This window comes from Morus notabilis, unplaced genomic scaffold (genome assembly GCF_000414095.1).
Source record: "Morus notabilis unplaced genomic scaffold, ASM41409v2 Scaffold802, whole genome shotgun sequence".
Lineage (NCBI taxonomy): Eukaryota > Viridiplantae > Streptophyta > Magnoliopsida > Rosales > Moraceae > Morus > Morus notabilis.
In genome coordinates this window covers 24,994-41,716 of record NW_010358472.1, presented here as the reverse complement: position 1 = coordinate 41,716, position 16,723 = coordinate 24,994, and the positions used below count along the sequence as shown (strand labels likewise).

Below are 16,723 nucleotides of genomic sequence, written 5' to 3'. Positions count from 1 at the left end.
TAAGGGTTAAGGCTGGCCGAAATTTTCAAGAGAGAAAGGAAGGAAAAATTTTTCTCCAAAAATTCCACATCGTGCATGTGATGGTGTTTGTGGAAATTCGAGTGTTTATTGTAATTCGTTTTGTCTCATGTGTGTCCACACACACGTCTTTGTGGATTCTAGGAATTGATGTGGAAGACATTGGTTTTCTAAACACAAAGATTGGAGCAAGGACTGTTCGTGGTCAAAGAACTCAAGTTATCATCCGAGTCGGCTTCCAGGTATTTTTCCTGATTGAGTTCTTGATATATATAAGTTAATGAGATTAATTTATTCGTGCATAAATTAATATAATCTATAGAGTATCTCAAAAGTTTTATGAAAATTTTTGTTATACACGATCCGCCTCTTCTCCGCACCACCGCGCTTCCGCAGCCGGATTCGATCCGGAGACCAACAAGGTGGAGTTCTCAACTCATATCCTCCTCCTGCAAGAACTCTCGTCGTCTTAAGGGCATTTCACGTATAACCAATTCCTCAACGTCAGTGACCAATTCTCGGTTGAGAACGTCTCGGCACTTGGCAGTCAAAGAAGTGGTCAATTGCTCGACCGTGGTGCAACCAAAATTTGTTTTGATTTCAAACTAATTAAACTTTATTGACTCATCAATAACTTATTAAATAGTCAAATGACTAATACTGTATAATCACGAGTTCGCGTGTCGTGAGAGTTCATTAACACGTTAGTGGACCCTACAATAGTGAAAAGTCATCTTTTATTAGAAAATCACTGTCTGCGTTATATGAATAATATATTTACAGGTATATATTTGACAATATTGTTGTATTTATTGGACTGAGTAGTCTCTCTTGCTCTGCATAATTTATATATAATTTGACCTTGTCAAACACAACCGAGAGCCCAAAAGCCACCGGTATAGCGTCGTCGACTGAAACGACGCAAAAAATCCAGACAAGTGTGGTCAAGAGTCAAGATCTTGCAAATTTGATTATCAACGTCCTCAACGCTAAGACCAGACTCATCCAATACAAAGATCAACTTGTGCTTTTGTTGCTTTCATGATTAAAATCACGTTATGCATGTGATAGGGACGCAACTATATATCAACTAGACGAGTTTGACTCGGTATTTGTGGCCCTAACACACTCTTTTAGACGCTCAAAAGCATAATCTATATATCATTATCCTAAAATAAAGATATAAAGTCCGATCACACTAGGAAAATATATATTGCAGAAATTAAAAAAAAAAAAAAAAAAAAAAAAAAAAAAAAAAAAAAAAAAAAAAACAGTAGAAACCTCAATTATGCTTGAGAAGCTAAAAAAAATGTTCGATGATATTAGGGGCCGAGAAACACGCTATTAGGCAACAAAGATTATTGCTTATTTTTCCTATGATGATAAGATTCTTTACAGTATTTTCAAGAGTAAAGGGAAAAATGGTAAGATACAATTTTTTTTTATGAGATTTTTATTACAGGATATGAAAAAAAATACTGTTATACCTATCAACCTTATTGATAGGGACGAAATTATAAAATTTATATAAATTCTATCTACTTTGCAAACGAGCTCCATGTTCCCGAGTCTTTAAATTTAAAGCCCGTTTGGTAAAGGGATTCGTTCTCTGATTCGAATCATGATTCGTGGTTCGTTACAGTATTTTTTCTCACAAAAAATACACGTAAATTAAAAATGGTTCTAATCCATAAACCAAACGGATTTTTAATTCAGGACAAATCCCATTAACAATAGTAAATAACAAACACGATGATACCGGGCACGATTTCGATACCAAAATCATCAATAATTGAGGTTCAATAATGAAACACATAAAAGATTCCTTGGACAGAAACTCTCTTTCGTATGATTAGAATTTGACAAACAAAAAATAATAATAATAAAAAAAAGGAAGGAGAGAGAGAAGTTTTACTATTAAGACATAGTACATAGGAGACTTGCAAATTGATTGGGCCAGTAATAATGGGTCCTGCCTCTCCTATTCTTGATGTACTATTGGGCCCAACCCCGGCAGCCACAAAATTATAGGCAAATCCATGATTATGATTTTTTTCTCTTCTCAATCAAAAAATTTTAAAAAGATTGGCACTTTTCTTGCCTAAAACAAAGTAGGATAATTGCTATAGCTTTACATTGACACAGCTAAAGTAGGAATAATTACATCACCGACCTTCTAGATCATAATAATTCATAAACTGTAGTCCTTTCTCTAAGGCTACTCTGAAGAAAAAAACTTTTCATAGTTTTAATAATTCATATTTTTTTTTTCATTTAGTTTTAATTAACAATATTGGAAAAGGGGAAGCCAATGAATATGTTGGGTTAGTCCTATTGGTTATTACTGATTGCTTCGTAAGGAGCAAAATTGTTACTTATAGAAAAGAACAACCTTAAAATCCTAGCAGATAGTTACATTACACATTTGAAAAGAACACAAGGAATGTACAAATTACAAATCAAACTAATTTAATATACTAACATGACAAACGTTTTGACATGGAAGATATTACTTATAGTAACAATAATACCTCTTTAATGGTGTCAAGCATGTACAGGTATGGAAGAGCTCATAGATACACAGCCTTTCAAGCGCTCAATAATGGCGTTTCGGCTGACCAGCCTCGAATGGTAAGCAAGAGGAAGACCCTCCTTGACACACTCATCATACTTCTCCAAAATAGACACAATGTCACTAAAATCCGGCCGCTTTGAGGGGTTTGCGGCCCAGCAGCGCTTTATGAGGTGCGCAAGCGCGGGCTGACAACTAGCCGGAAGTGGTGGCCGTTCATTCTGCCACATAGAAACAGAACACAACAAAATATCAATCTAATTTGTGTCCAAGTTATGTGAAGTTGAATGTCAAGTTGCATTCAGATATACAGCCAATTAGGGGTTTAAGTTTAATTTTTAAAAAGGTTCATAAACCAAATAGTGGGGTAGTACAATGAATCTAATTGGTGTCCCATTTTTTGAACAAGTATGAGATCTTAAACAAATGCTGGTGTGTAATGCTAGCTAACTGTAAAGGTTAGTTTTCATCATATTAGCCACTTGAAGCTCTCAGGCAGATAGAGGACAATGTCACAATGTGCAGTTTAACAATCCACACATGGCGTGTGGATTTTTCTGATTTCTGCTGTGTAAGAAGATCACAAGTGACACTTACATTATGAATGTGACTTTTGTACTATTGATGTCAATGAGTAAATTGCAACAGTTTTTGAAAAGAAACAAAGTATGGTACTAGGTGGGAAGGATTTAGACAAGACAAAGTTGTGTCCTACAAAACAATGCGAACTAAATTTGTACTCATATTGAAAGATACGCCGCTGATGTAAGAGATTTATGAAAAATGCTAAAGGGCATTGGTAGTGTTGGTGATACAATAATAAAAGGTGGATCTCACAGTATAAGACTAATAAATAAGGACCCACTTTTTATTAGTTGCGGTGTTAAACATCAATAGTGTCTCGAGTATTTTTCTTTGCTTTTGTGGCGTCACATGCTCTAAGAATACCATAATTATTATAAGCACAAACAACATTTTTAACACTAAATGGAAGGGATGCATTTGAAAATTAAAATAGCCATCTGACCTTCTCAGCCACAGCAAACGCAGCCTGCACAGGGGTCATTCCTTGAAAGGGAAGTAACGCCGTAGTGAGTTCCCATAACACAATTCCAAAACTATAAACATCGACTTTCCTAGTATAAGGTTTCTCCTTAATCATCTCCGGCGCCATCCAACGGTAAGTTCCCATGTTTCCTTTCGTCTCCCGGCACTGCGTTTCGAGACATGACGTACCGAAATCTGCCACCTTCACCCTCATGTCATCATTAAGGAGCAAGTTATTAGATTTTAAGTCCCTGTGGATTACACCTTGCGAGTGAAGGTACTCCATTCCTCGAGAAATATCAAGAGCTAACCTAAGAATTGTTTCTGTTGAAAGTGAGTAGGGTTCCTTCTTGTTGAGGTACATTCTCAGCGTTCCTTGTGACATGTATTCTGTGATGATACAGTACACGGGGGGCTTTTTACAAGCTGCAATAAACTGTAAAAAAACAAAAAAAAACAAACAAACAAAAAAAAAGGGAATAAAATAGAGGTAAAAAGAACTCAAATCCTTTGTCTATTTTTTTGTCCTGTTTCCAATTAAGTTTTTACTCGCCATATCTTCGGTGATTCCCTAGAAAGAGAGCAAGACGGGAAAAATACACAGAAAAATGTGTCAAAAGAAAAGGTTAATCAATCTAGCAACAAAAAAAACTCTCAACTTTGGTAAAGCATTTAATTTCAACAATATCAATATGGATAGCAAGTACAGATGTTCTCCTTTGAACATGAATCTAATATTGTATAAAACATAGCCAGAACATAATGTTTCAGAGGTACACGTAGAGAATTTAGCAAAAATTGTAGCCAATAAATGATGAAGAAACAGAATTCCACAAAACTTTATTTGCAGTTGTTTAGACTTCTTAATCTTATTTCTAGTCAAACACATGTCAGATCTCATTTTGATCATTGACTTTTTCCAAAACAAGTCTTAGAGCTATCAAGATGTCCTAAGGCCTCGTTCGTTTCGCTGATTCGAGTTTAGAATTCGAGTTTTGCTACAGTAAAAAACTCTCACAAACAATCACATCTAACTTTTTTGCTATAGTAAAAAGCTCTCACAAACAATCACATCTAACTTTTTTGCTACAATAAAAAGCTCTCACATCTCAACTTGAATCAGCGAAACGAACGAGGCCTAAATTAGTCATAATCTTTTTAAGTGGATGAGGAGGACCAACAATACCCTCGCTCATAAATTGAGTCAATAGGCTCTTTAGGCCCTTGCTTGTTTGTCCAGAAATTTTGTTTTCATTCCCTTTTATTTTATTTTTTTTTTCCCCTTCGCCCTGGACTTTGTAGGTTTGGTTTTTGTTAGTTTATTCGGGTGTCTATTTGGCAGCTCTTTTCTTATTTATTGAATGCGTTTCAACCCTCCTTAAATAAAAAAATAATAATAAAAAAAAGCTATTCCAAACTAGTCAATCAAACTGTTAAAATTTCGATCGAAAAAAATTCGGTTTCCTTCTTAATAGTCATGTCCTATAGTTTGGAGAATAAAATGGGAATAAAATTTTTGGTTGTGTAGGATCAATCCAAGTCTAGAACGGGGTTAGCAGACAAATAATGTAACTAGAGGGGTAAATCCGTCCACCAAGTCAAGATGTGATCCATCCATCCATCCAACTTAGCCTATGATTACAAAACCATAAACTTTGCTGATTATTACATAAAAGTAAAACAAGTCTTATCATAAGTGTCAATAAAAATATTTACCTGCACAATATTAGGATGAAAGAGACGTGACAGAAAGGCGACTTCAGACTTAAATTGCTGCTCAAGCAAGGTTCTGGTCTCCTCCTTCTGGTTTGGAATCCTCACCATTTTCACAGCCACGGCTCTCTGCTTGTAAATCCCTCTGTAGATCCTACTATGAGCTCCTGACGCGAACTTGTTACCAATGAACAGCTGCGAAAGATCGGCCGTCCATTCTTCCTGATCTTCCTTCGCCGGCTCCCAGGTTTCCACATTTTCCGAGTCCAATATCATCGACCACGATTCCAAGCTGTCGAATCTCTTCCTCTCCAGATTCTCCATGTCGGAATTCAACTGCGTTTTCGACGATGACGAAGAAGCCGGGACCGGTAAAGGCTTCCTCTTCGACCTTCTGATACGAAGCGCGTGGAAACACGACGACGCCATATTTGGATGTCTCGAGCCCTGTACTTAACGTGAAATGGGATGTGATCTTATTTATGTGGACAAATTTTTGTCTTTTTGTTGTCAAAACAAACGATCAAAAGGAGTTTTCCTTCTGAAAGTGTGAATTGATTTGAGGAAGTGCATGAACTGGTTCAGAAACATGGGTGGTTCCGGAGAAGAGTGGAAAAGAATTATGAGTTTTCATGAATTTGGCAAAAACATCCATTGATGTTCTCTCTCTCTCACCGAAGAAGAACAAGAAGAACCAAATAACATTTTTTTCCCATGTTGTCACGCGTGAAATCTAAGACTAACTAGCTTTTTATGTATCAAAGAAGTGACCGATTGATGATCATGAAAACAACTTCATGACGGCGACGAGGACACCAATTGATGAGATATTGATGGATCTTATTAGTCAACATGGTTTGGAGAAACGGAAACCGAGCAAAAGAAAATCCATCAAAGTGCGGGTCTTGCAGATAAAGGGGAGCAGAGGGAGGCAGATTTTTACGGCTGTTTCTAATAGGGTCAGGAGGATTAGGTTGTTTGGCAGTAGAAAGATGAATTCAAAGGCTGAGTTTTCATGGGTGCCCCGTGATTGCTCGGTTCAAAAGGTGGGAACTTTTTTCTTTATAGAGAGAGAGAGAGAAGCGTTTTTTTTTTTCTTCCCTTTTCTTCTCGTTTCTTTTTTAGTTTTTGGCCCTTGGAGTTGGCCATATCCAGCTCCTCAGATTTCTGTTTCATGTTCTTTTTGGCATCATAAATGCTAAGTGGCCACAGTGTCAAAAGGCTTCACAGATTATGCTTTGTTGCTGCCCTCGGAAAATTGGGATTATACCCCATCTTTTAACGGTAATGCCACTCTTTTTGTAAGATTATGTAGTCACATAAGGGCTTTTAGGGTTTAGTGGTGATATATACATATATATATATATATGTTTTATGCATACATCCATACAAGTGGCATGCATACGCGGGGCCATACAACTAGATGAAAAGTAGTGAATCAAAGGCCAATTTCGTGTGGACATTTGGTTCATAGATTCAGAATTATTTTCGATTTACGTGTGTTTTTTTATGAGAGAAAATACTGTAACGAACTACGAACCATTATTCAAATCATGACACGAATACACCAACCAAACACATATTGACTTAAAACTTTGCCACTTTTAAGATGTTTCTAAATTGATCTCAACAGGAAAAATAAGGAAGAATTGTGACGTTTACCAGTTACCATAACAGTTGGACACAATTTGTTTATCTTGTTCATAGTTGACCAATTTTCATGATTCCATATAAAAGTAAGCAAACAAGGACAGATCTAAATTCTCTTGTCAATTGCCTGTTACGGTTTCTCTGAAAAATCAATGGATTTAGTAAAATGTCCCGTTCGGTTCGCTAATTCAAGTTTTTAATTCGAGTTGAGATGTGATGTTGTGTGAGAGTTTTTTACTGTAGCAAAAAAATTAGATATGACTGTTTCTGAGAGTTTTTTACCGTAACAAAACTCGAATCAGCGAAAAAAATAGAGCCGTAATTGCTTCTCCCACGACATTCAAAACGGAAAAAGAAAATTGTTTTCTACAAATTGGATACAAGAAGGTTTTTTTTTTTTTTTTTTTTTTTTGGGGGGGTGAAGGTACAACAAGTACTTTCGCTAATGAAAGTCTCTACATGTACCCCACGCTTGATTAGTAGATTGTTTGAAAGTAAAGCAAGACTTTCTTTGTTTCTCTTTAATCTTCTTTTCTTAAAACAAACAGTTTCTCAAGCTTAAGACCATCCCTTTATTCCGAAACCAAGCAACATGGCATTGCCATGGAAAAAGGGGAACTCTTTAAGTGGTGGATGCTAGGAAGAAGAGAAACAAATAGAAATTGAAAATGGAATAAAATGAAAATGTCTTCTCTCCTCATTTCATTTCATTTGTACGATCAGAGAATCAAGAATGAGTTTTCTGATTACAAATGACTTGGAACATTTCTCTTGGGTTACAAAAAGCAGCAATTTTTTATATTTATTTTTTTACGTTTATTTTGTTTTCAGTTTGGAATCACATCAAAGAAAGGCAACATTTTTTTTTTTTTTTTTTTTCTAAAACGCACCATGGAAAGAGCATATCCCCTATGCTAAATTCCCCTTGGAGTCATTAGCCAAAAAAAAAAAGCTCCCTTTGGACTTTGGAGCTTGTTTTATTTCCACTCTCGCTTTAATATCTTGTTGTCTATCACATTCCTTATGGGAATGGGTTCATATGCTCATTTTTTCTATTCTCTTCCATGTCTCTACAATAATAATATGCTACGTTATAACTTTTTAATTGACGTGATAAATTTTTTTTAATTAACGTGTCATAATATTATTAGAGGAACATGAAAGGGAACATAAATAAGAGGACACAAGAATTGGTTCCCACATTGTATGACCACATACACTCTAAAGGGTCTTAATTAACTATTAGATGTTAGAATATATTCTCTTAAATTATAAGTTTTGTCACAAAATGCTCTATAAACTTTAGTTTTATTTCCTCCTCCTCCTCCTCTTCCAAATCTCAGTAACTCTTGCAAATTTTTTCCTTCCATCAAATTCTTACCCCTACTATGGTTGTTGACTGCCATTGATGAACTCTTAAAGTTACTTAATTCAAGCAAATTAAGGGAAAAGAACTATATTATATCTTGATAGTTTGTCATGAATTTCTAGCCTAACCTCATATATTCTTACTGTTTAATATCAATTGTAATCCTACTCGGATGGCCTTTATGCCAGTTTTTTTTTTTTTTTGGTTGGGGTGTTAGGTTTGATCATAGAAAAGAAAACTACTACGAGCTGATTAATATGTTCTCATGAGTACGTGTTAACATCATCTCCAATGTAAATACTAATTCAATTATATATTTATCATTAAAAAATGTGATATGGTATATTATTTTTATTTTTATTCTAATGCATAATGCTATTTGAAATGCTAAATCTACTTTTTCTCATAATAATTAAATTTTGAAAGTTATAAAAGTAAATTTTTATATTTAAAATAATTAGAAAATAAAAAAATAAACATTTCAACCAATAGCAATTAAATGCCAAATTTTTCATATGTTATATTTGGTGAGAAATTTACCACAAAGTATAAAATATGAAAAATTTAACATAATAAATAACATTATATTAAAAAATATATTTTACACTCAAATATTAAATTTATAATTAATATATTAATTATAACATTATATTAGAGATGCTCTAACTTCATAATTACATACCAGAAGTCTGCCATAAAAAAAATAATAAAAAAAAAAAGAGTGTCTCACTTTCAGCTTTTATGAATGTGGAGGCAACAATGCTTGGGCCACAAAGAAGGGCATTGCATGGGCTGAGACAAACAAAGCCCAAATTGAAGTCACCCAATCAGGCCTGTAGTGGAGCACATGTTAAACGCACTTGTTCTTTTGCACGTAAAGTACATAAATCAACGAAATTGAGATGATCAAGGGTCACTGGACATTGTTTTTTACTTAGGCCTTTTCGATTAGTAATTAGGAAAATTTTTTTTTAAGAACGTCTTTTTTACTAGAATAAATTCTTAAAATATATGGATATATAAATTTTCTAATAAACATTAAAAATAAATAAATAAGTTTACAATTTTTGTAAACTGAACTACAAGGCTCCGTTCTTTTTACTGATTCAAGTTTTACTACAGTAAAAAGCTCTTAAAAACAGTCACATCTAATTTTTTTACTACAATAAAAAGCTCTCACACAACATCACATCTCAACTCGAATTAGCGAACCGAACAAATAATTATTCTTAAAACATAATTTTTTAATTAGAGTGCCTTTTCTTTACTGGAAAAGTTCTCTTAAATATTCTCTTTCAGAATTTGCTAGCCTCTTAACTGTTTTTATAAAGCAGTGTGAAATAACCTACGATGACAAAACGAAAAGGAAAAAAAAGTGCGTTTGGAACTCGTTTCAAAATGATTTTATTTTTTGTATGAAAATGGAAATAAAAATGTTTTTAATATTAGATATAAATTATTTTTGAAAATACGTTTGGTAATTTTATTAAAAGATTATTTTCAATATAAAAAAACTCATTAATGTCTCTCTCTCTACCCGAGAGAATGGAAATAAAAATGTTTTTAATATTAGATATAAATTATTTTTGAAAATAGGTTTGGTAATTTTATTAAAAGATTATTTTCAATATAAAAAAACTCATTAATGTCTCTCTCTCTACCCGAGAGGGGAGAAAATGAAAAATGACTAAAAGTCATTTTTTATTTCTCTCTCGTTTTACACTAAACTAAAAAATCGTTTTTATTTCTATTTTTTATCTTTAATTATGTCAAACACCGTTTTAAAATTATTTTCATTTTTTCTTTCTTTAAAAATGTAAAAAAACAAAAACAAGAACAAGATTTTAGTTTTTAATCAAAATAAGCAAAAGATAGTGATATGTGGCTGCTAGACTAGTGATGTAATCTCCAACTCATCTTGATTATGGAAAAGGAAAACAACAGAATGTCAAATAAGCTGAAAATTTGACCACAATTATAATCACCAACTCATGAAATTATTAATACTGATAAAGACAGAGACAAGGCTAATCAGTTAATAGAGATTTTCAGTACTTATGAATCATCCAACATTTGGAGTCTTAATAATGAAATGGGGCAGCCCAAGTTGCCACTTAGCAAACAAACGTCAGTGCCGTATGTACCAGAAAGTAGGGCATGTGAAAGGGAAATTTGCAGCCAAATGGTCCATTTAGAAAGAGCAAACAGATCAGTTCATCATCAATTATATATATAAAAAAAAAAAAAAAAAAAAAAAAAACTTTTGTTCCTCATTACCAAAAGGCAAAAAAAAAAAAAAAAAAAGTATTTTTTTCAGGAAAAGCCCTTTTCCTAGTTCAAACCCCTCGCCGGAAACATTAAAAGGGGGGATTTTTTCGACTAATTTAATCAAACAATTAAGTATCAAAGAAAAATGGGTTTTTTTGCAATATTATTCAAAAGAGCATCAACATATAGTTCGTTATTTGTCAAATCACTTGCCTTTTTTTTTTGCTCTTGATATTGCCATAAACATGAGATCCATTCCGAAGGAAATGTCACTAATCAAATGATTTAACTCTCCCATCTTGGATTTTATACCAAATTGTGATTAACTTTAATAAAATGGCTACCTTGGAAGAGTAGGGGACCATATTGTTCCACCGACAAGTTTTAATATCAAAGACATTAAAAAAAATGAAATGAAATTAATCTCAACCCAAACATTTATGGCACATTACTTCGTCTCATCTGCATAATCTATACAATCTTGAATCTGTAGAGCAATTTTCTATCCCTCAAAAACATTTTGATTAAACAAAAAATTCCATTTGCCATGCATGCAGAAAAGACAAATGTATATGTTAACTCAACTTAAAAGTCTTCATAAAAAAATGGAGTTTCTTCGATAACACTAGAAAAAATAAATTAGTGATAATTTTTTAATCTCAACCAACAGATTTATATTAAAAATTATCAATTTTGTATACTTTTTTTAATATAATGTAATTTTAATCAGATTTAATGATTAGAAACTGATGTAAAAAAAACCCTACTAAAGAAAGTATATAACTGTCTATATATATATAAAGCATTCTTATGAGTTATATATGTTTTTAATTTCTAAACACTTTAGTCGGGTTAGAATTTCATTAAAATGAAAAAAGTATTGAAAAAGCATATGTAAAATTAACATGATTCGAAATATAATCATACAGATTAATTATTACTAGTAGAATTGAATCATGGATCAAAAAATATATAAATTTTTTTAAAATATATATGTATAATTTAATAGCATTTTGATAAAAATCAGACGAATTTTACTTTATATTCTTTTACACATTATCACATAATTCTTTAAATCAATAATCAATAAGGATTAAAAAAAATTGCAAAAGACGATCTGAACTTCCTTTTTCGTTTCCTTGTACAAAGAGGGAAAAGATCCGAAAGCGATTGGGAATTAACTTGCGTGTTTGGAACTGTTTTTAAAAATAATTTTTACGTATTTTGAGAAGTAAAAAATGAAAATGAAAACGAAACGACGCTTATTTAGTCAAATATTTTAAAAATAAAAACAGTGATAGTAATTTTTGTGAAGGAATTAAAAAACAGTTAAAAATTATTTTTACTTTTCTGTTTTTATTTTTTAATTCTTATCAATAATATTATAATATATTAATTAATAAATACGATTTTACTTTTTTATTATACTTAAAATAATATTTTAAAAAATTAATTAAACGTAATTTTAAAATCAATCTCAAAATAATTCTTAAAATAATTTTATTTTTACTTTTTATTAAAAATAAAATTATTTTAAAATTAATTCTAAACGCATCCAACGTGTTTTGAAAGTGAATTAATGGAGTCTCCGGTCACTACTACTCTTTCAGATTGACTAATAAGTAATGATTAAGCAAGTCAGGGCTGTTTCCATTATGGGGCTTCTTTTTTTTTTTTTTTTTTGCTAATCCCATTATGGGGGTAATTAGCAATTACAAAACTTCTAAATTGGTAATTATGTTATTTTCAATTGGCTAATAGATTCATGACAAAACAGATTCATATCCATCACTCATATGAATCTGTTCATATCCATGTTATTTTCAATTTAGTGTTCCTTTCAATCTAAACAGATTCATATCAATGTTATTTTCAATTTACTGTTCCTTTCAATCTAAACAGATTCATATCCATGACCCATATTTGCCACGCCTACATTTTACCTAATTTGTGGCCCATCCACCCATTATTATTTTTTGTTATAATCTACTCATTATTAACATTAATTATATTTTTTAAAAGATTTTCTAACAATATGTAATTCTTTACATTGATTCACAATTCTTCTTTCTCTCTCTTTTTGGTGTTGGTGGAAATTAGTCCAGATAAACTCTCACTGTTAGCGTATTAAGGTCTCAATTATTTTATCAATTCGAGTTTTATTATAGTAAAAAACTTTAAAAAATAATCACATATAATTTTTTATTACAGTAAAAAAATTTCACATAAAATCACATATTAACTCGAATTAAAAATTCAAATTAGTGAACTAAACGGGCCCTAAAAATAACCAAACTTGATAATTAACATGATATATTTTTCCGAAAGAAGGGAAGCAAACAAATGATAGCAATTATCCGACCCCGATAACTTTAAGAAATGACCAAATAATATTGAATGGGATTAGAATTTCTCACATCAAACGATTCATGGCAACATATGTCTAATTTGAATTTCTGCAATAAGAGAGACAACATATCTATATTAGGACTGGTAATCCGGGTAGCGACACGACGACACGACTTGAAACTCGCACGAAATTAACGGGTTTGGGTTTATCATAAATAAGTACGGGTCAAATCAGGTCGAATCCGTGAAACACGATTAAATAACGTGTCATTTTCCCGCCAACCCGCAATTGACCCGCCATAACCCGTTTATTAAACGTGTTATATTTCGGTAACATGAATACACAACCCGTTTATTACCCATTTTATAAACATGTTAAAAAATAGGTTAACACGACCCATTTACCACTTATTTTATATACATGTTTAAAAATAAGTTCATAAATAGGTTAACACGACCAATTTTTCACTCATTTTATAAACGGGTTGACAGGTAATCAATGGGTTGACACGACACATTTATGACCTATTTAATAAACAGGTTATTCGTGTCGTGTCGTGTCAACCCGTCAATAAACGGGTTGTGTTTGGGTTTTGTATTTCGACACGATTAATAAACAGGTCGTGTTCGTATCAGACCTATTCGTGTCAACTGAAGGAGTCAACACGACACGAACACAACCCGTCAACCCGAATTGCCACCCCTAATCTACATATCGTTTTTATTAAGCGGCACTGTGTATATTTTAACTAAAGTTTCGTGTTTTCCAGCTTGAAAAAAAAAAAAAAAAAAAAAAAAACTGGGAAAACTTATATGTCAGGATATTTTATATAGGAATAGTGATTTTCACTATTTATTATTATTATTTTTGGGATCTTTTTTGGTGCTTTATTTTTAAAATATTAGTGTTGTTTATTTATTAATCGTTAGATGTGCATTAAATTTAATTAAAAATTAAATTAAAAAAATAATACAATTTTGACAATTGATTAACAAAAAATACCCATATCTTTTTTTTAAAGAAAAACATCAGAAAAATTCCCATTGTTTTGGTGAGCAGAACTTTTTCTTTTTGTCGTATAAATTGAAGTGATGATATTTCAGTGCAATAGAAAATCATTTTCTGAAGAAAAAAAGGAAAAGAAAATCATGAAAGTTTCTTTTGGAATCCAAATTCGAAATTGAGCGTTTTATTTTTTAAATAAAAAAATTGAGCGTTATGTATAGCCGTTTAATTAGAGAATTCGTTCTCTGATTTGAATTATGATTTATAATTTATTACGATATTTTTTCTTATAAAAAATATATGTAAATTAAAAATAATTTTAATCTCACAATTCTAATCCATAAACTAAATAGATCTTATACACTGGCTGGCTGATGATTCAGGAAATAACGAAAGAACTCATAATGAGAGTTAAACTTTAAATAATGTCTACAATAAAATATCAGCATAATAATAAATTAGAAAGAAAATTGTTATAAACAACGGGAATTAAACCATCTTTGAGAAAAAAAACGCATTTGATTCACACGCGCCCCGGCGTATCAGTGCATCAACAATTTCGAACTGTTTTTGTTTTTATGTTTTCTCTTTCTGACAAGGATATATTCGTCCTTATGCACCATTGCTCTGAAAAAGGTTATGCTTCGCCACCGACCGGTTTATGTAGCCAATTTCCATCATTACCCTCACCACTTTTTTCTTCTTTTTTCACCCCCAAATATAAGGAGAAGCCAATAATAACCTTTTAACTGATATTCCTTCACTTAAAAAAAAGACCATACATTCTTCGAAGAAATTAATATTAATAAAATGTTATCTGCACACAAGCAAAATATATATATATATATATAAGTATCAGTAATGTGTAATTTTGGGCTGTTAATGACATTCAAATCATTTTTTAAGAATGTATAAAGCCTCAATACAATTTAATAATAATAATAATAATAATAATAATAATAATAATAAAAATAATCCTTTTCGGTAGAGTCCATTTCTAACTGTTGAATATGATACATTAAAATAAAAAATATTTAAAATAAACCGTTTTTGATACAAATTTAACAACTAAAAAAGAGACTTGTTGATAGTTCATTTTTCATGATTTATCGTAGAAATTCCCCGATAAAAAGTTAGAAGTTGAAATTTTTTTCCATACTTTATTACAAATTTTTTTTTGTATTGGTTTATTTTTTGGAAATTAAAAGGTTAAAACTTTTTAGATTTATAGTGGGATAACAAACCTATATTTAGTAGAATGAATCTAACAAATACAATTTAAAAATGTAAAAACTCAAATGAACTTGTAACCAAAAAAAAAAAAAAAAGTTGGACTGGCTTGGCCCATGATCAGACCCCAAAATCTATTTGGGATGAGTAACTTTTATGTGTGTCTCAATATAAATATAAATTTTAACGAAAATTTCTGAACTTACTTTTAAAGTGTATGAGTCTGAAATTTTACTCATTACTCTTAATTAATATATTTTTAGCTTATATAATTATTTAATTAAAAATCATTTAACTAATATTTGTAGATTAAACATCAAAGAGGTATTATTTATTTTTTCTTAAATTTTATTATGTTTTGTATCGATCCGACCTAACATTGATCCGTTAAGTTTTTAGATTGAGTTAGTCAATCTTTTTTTAAGTTAGTGTAAGGCGATTCATCCTTAAAAAATTGAGCCGATTTTACCATTGATGATCCGAATTTATAGCTCTATAATCCTCCTTGCATCTCTTTATCGTTTAATAATCGCACCTTTAGACAATAAAATGTTGGCTTAATGGTATGTTTACCTACACATAATCGGAATGAGCATGAATCGTAATGGGCAGGATTCAGAGTGGGTAGGATTCAGAGTGAGGAATCGAAGTCAAAATAAGCTGTTTACTTAGTGATAGGATTCGGAATCGGGGTCATTCTAAATCTCATTCATACGTTTACTTACACCCAGAATCGGAATGAAAAAGTATAAAAGTACTAATATACCCTTTAAATCAATTTGATATTTTCAATTTAAAAAATATAGTGTACTTATTATATTAAAAATAATCATAATTAAAATATTTTGTGTAATAATTGAGTAATAAAATAATAAATATAAATTGTACAACTATTTAAAATATAAAAAAAATAGTGTTAAAAAATAAAATATATTATTAATTTATTAAAAATAAAGTACATATTATATTATATTAAAGTTAACAATAATTATGCTAATATTATAATATTAGGCAAATAAAATAATAAATATATGTTACATTTATTATTTTTTGAATTTTATTTTGAATTGTGTATTTATAAGTAAAATAAGAGTATAATAGTAAATTAATATTAATATTAGGAATGAGAGTCTCAATTCTAAAGGGGGCATGGGAGTGTCAATCCCATTCTTCAATCTCAAATTTGAGTGGGGCCCATCAATTTCACTCTCATTTCAAGATAAAAAAAAACAAATAAACATGAGATTAACTCTCATTTTCCATTTCCATTCTTCAATCCTCGTAAGTGTCTTTCATCATCGTGAATGAGATTAGACCACCTAGTTACTTTCAAAAATTCCAACGTCGTAATTCACCTACGTTTTCATAGTTTGACTTTTGACTTCCTCAATTTTCCACTACAATTAGAGTGTGTCCCGTGTGTTTGATTAATGTCGTACCGACTGAGTTTTAAGCTCCAGGGCTAGAAAGGTAATTTCACAGGCACATAACATCATCACTC

At 31.3% G+C, this 16,723-nt stretch overlaps 1 protein-coding gene across 1 annotated transcript; it reads right to left on the bottom strand.

The window, feature by feature from the left end:
* Positions 1-2,562: 2,562 nt before the first annotated feature.
* On the bottom strand, positions 2,563-5,782 carry LOC21396785 (serine/threonine-protein kinase HT1). Its single transcript, XM_010092654.2, has 3 exons — positions 5,354-5,782; positions 3,618-4,073; positions 2,563-2,811 (listed from the first exon to the last, which is right to left on the bottom strand). Exons 1-3 carry the CDS (start codon positions 5,777-5,779, stop codon positions 2,563-2,565), a joined length of 1,131 nt encoding a protein of 376 aa, XP_010090956.1. The 5' UTR covers positions 5,780-5,782.
* Between the last annotated feature and the right edge of the window lie 10,941 nt (positions 5,783-16,723).

Excerpts from the sequence above, each read along its gene's own strand:
- LOC21396785 (XM_010092654.2), bottom strand. The coding sequence starts at position 5,779 with ATGGCGTCGTCGTGTTTCCACGCGCTTCGTATCAGAAGGTCGAAGAGG. Across the intron at positions 4,074-5,353 it reads TTCATCCTAATATTGTGCAG|TTTATTGCAGCTTGTAAAAA; the intron begins GTAAATATTTTT and ends GTTTTTTTACAG. Across the intron at positions 2,812-3,617 it reads CGTTTGCTGTGGCTGAGAAG|AATGAACGGCCACCACTTCC; the intron begins GTCAGATGGCTA and ends TCTATGTGGCAG.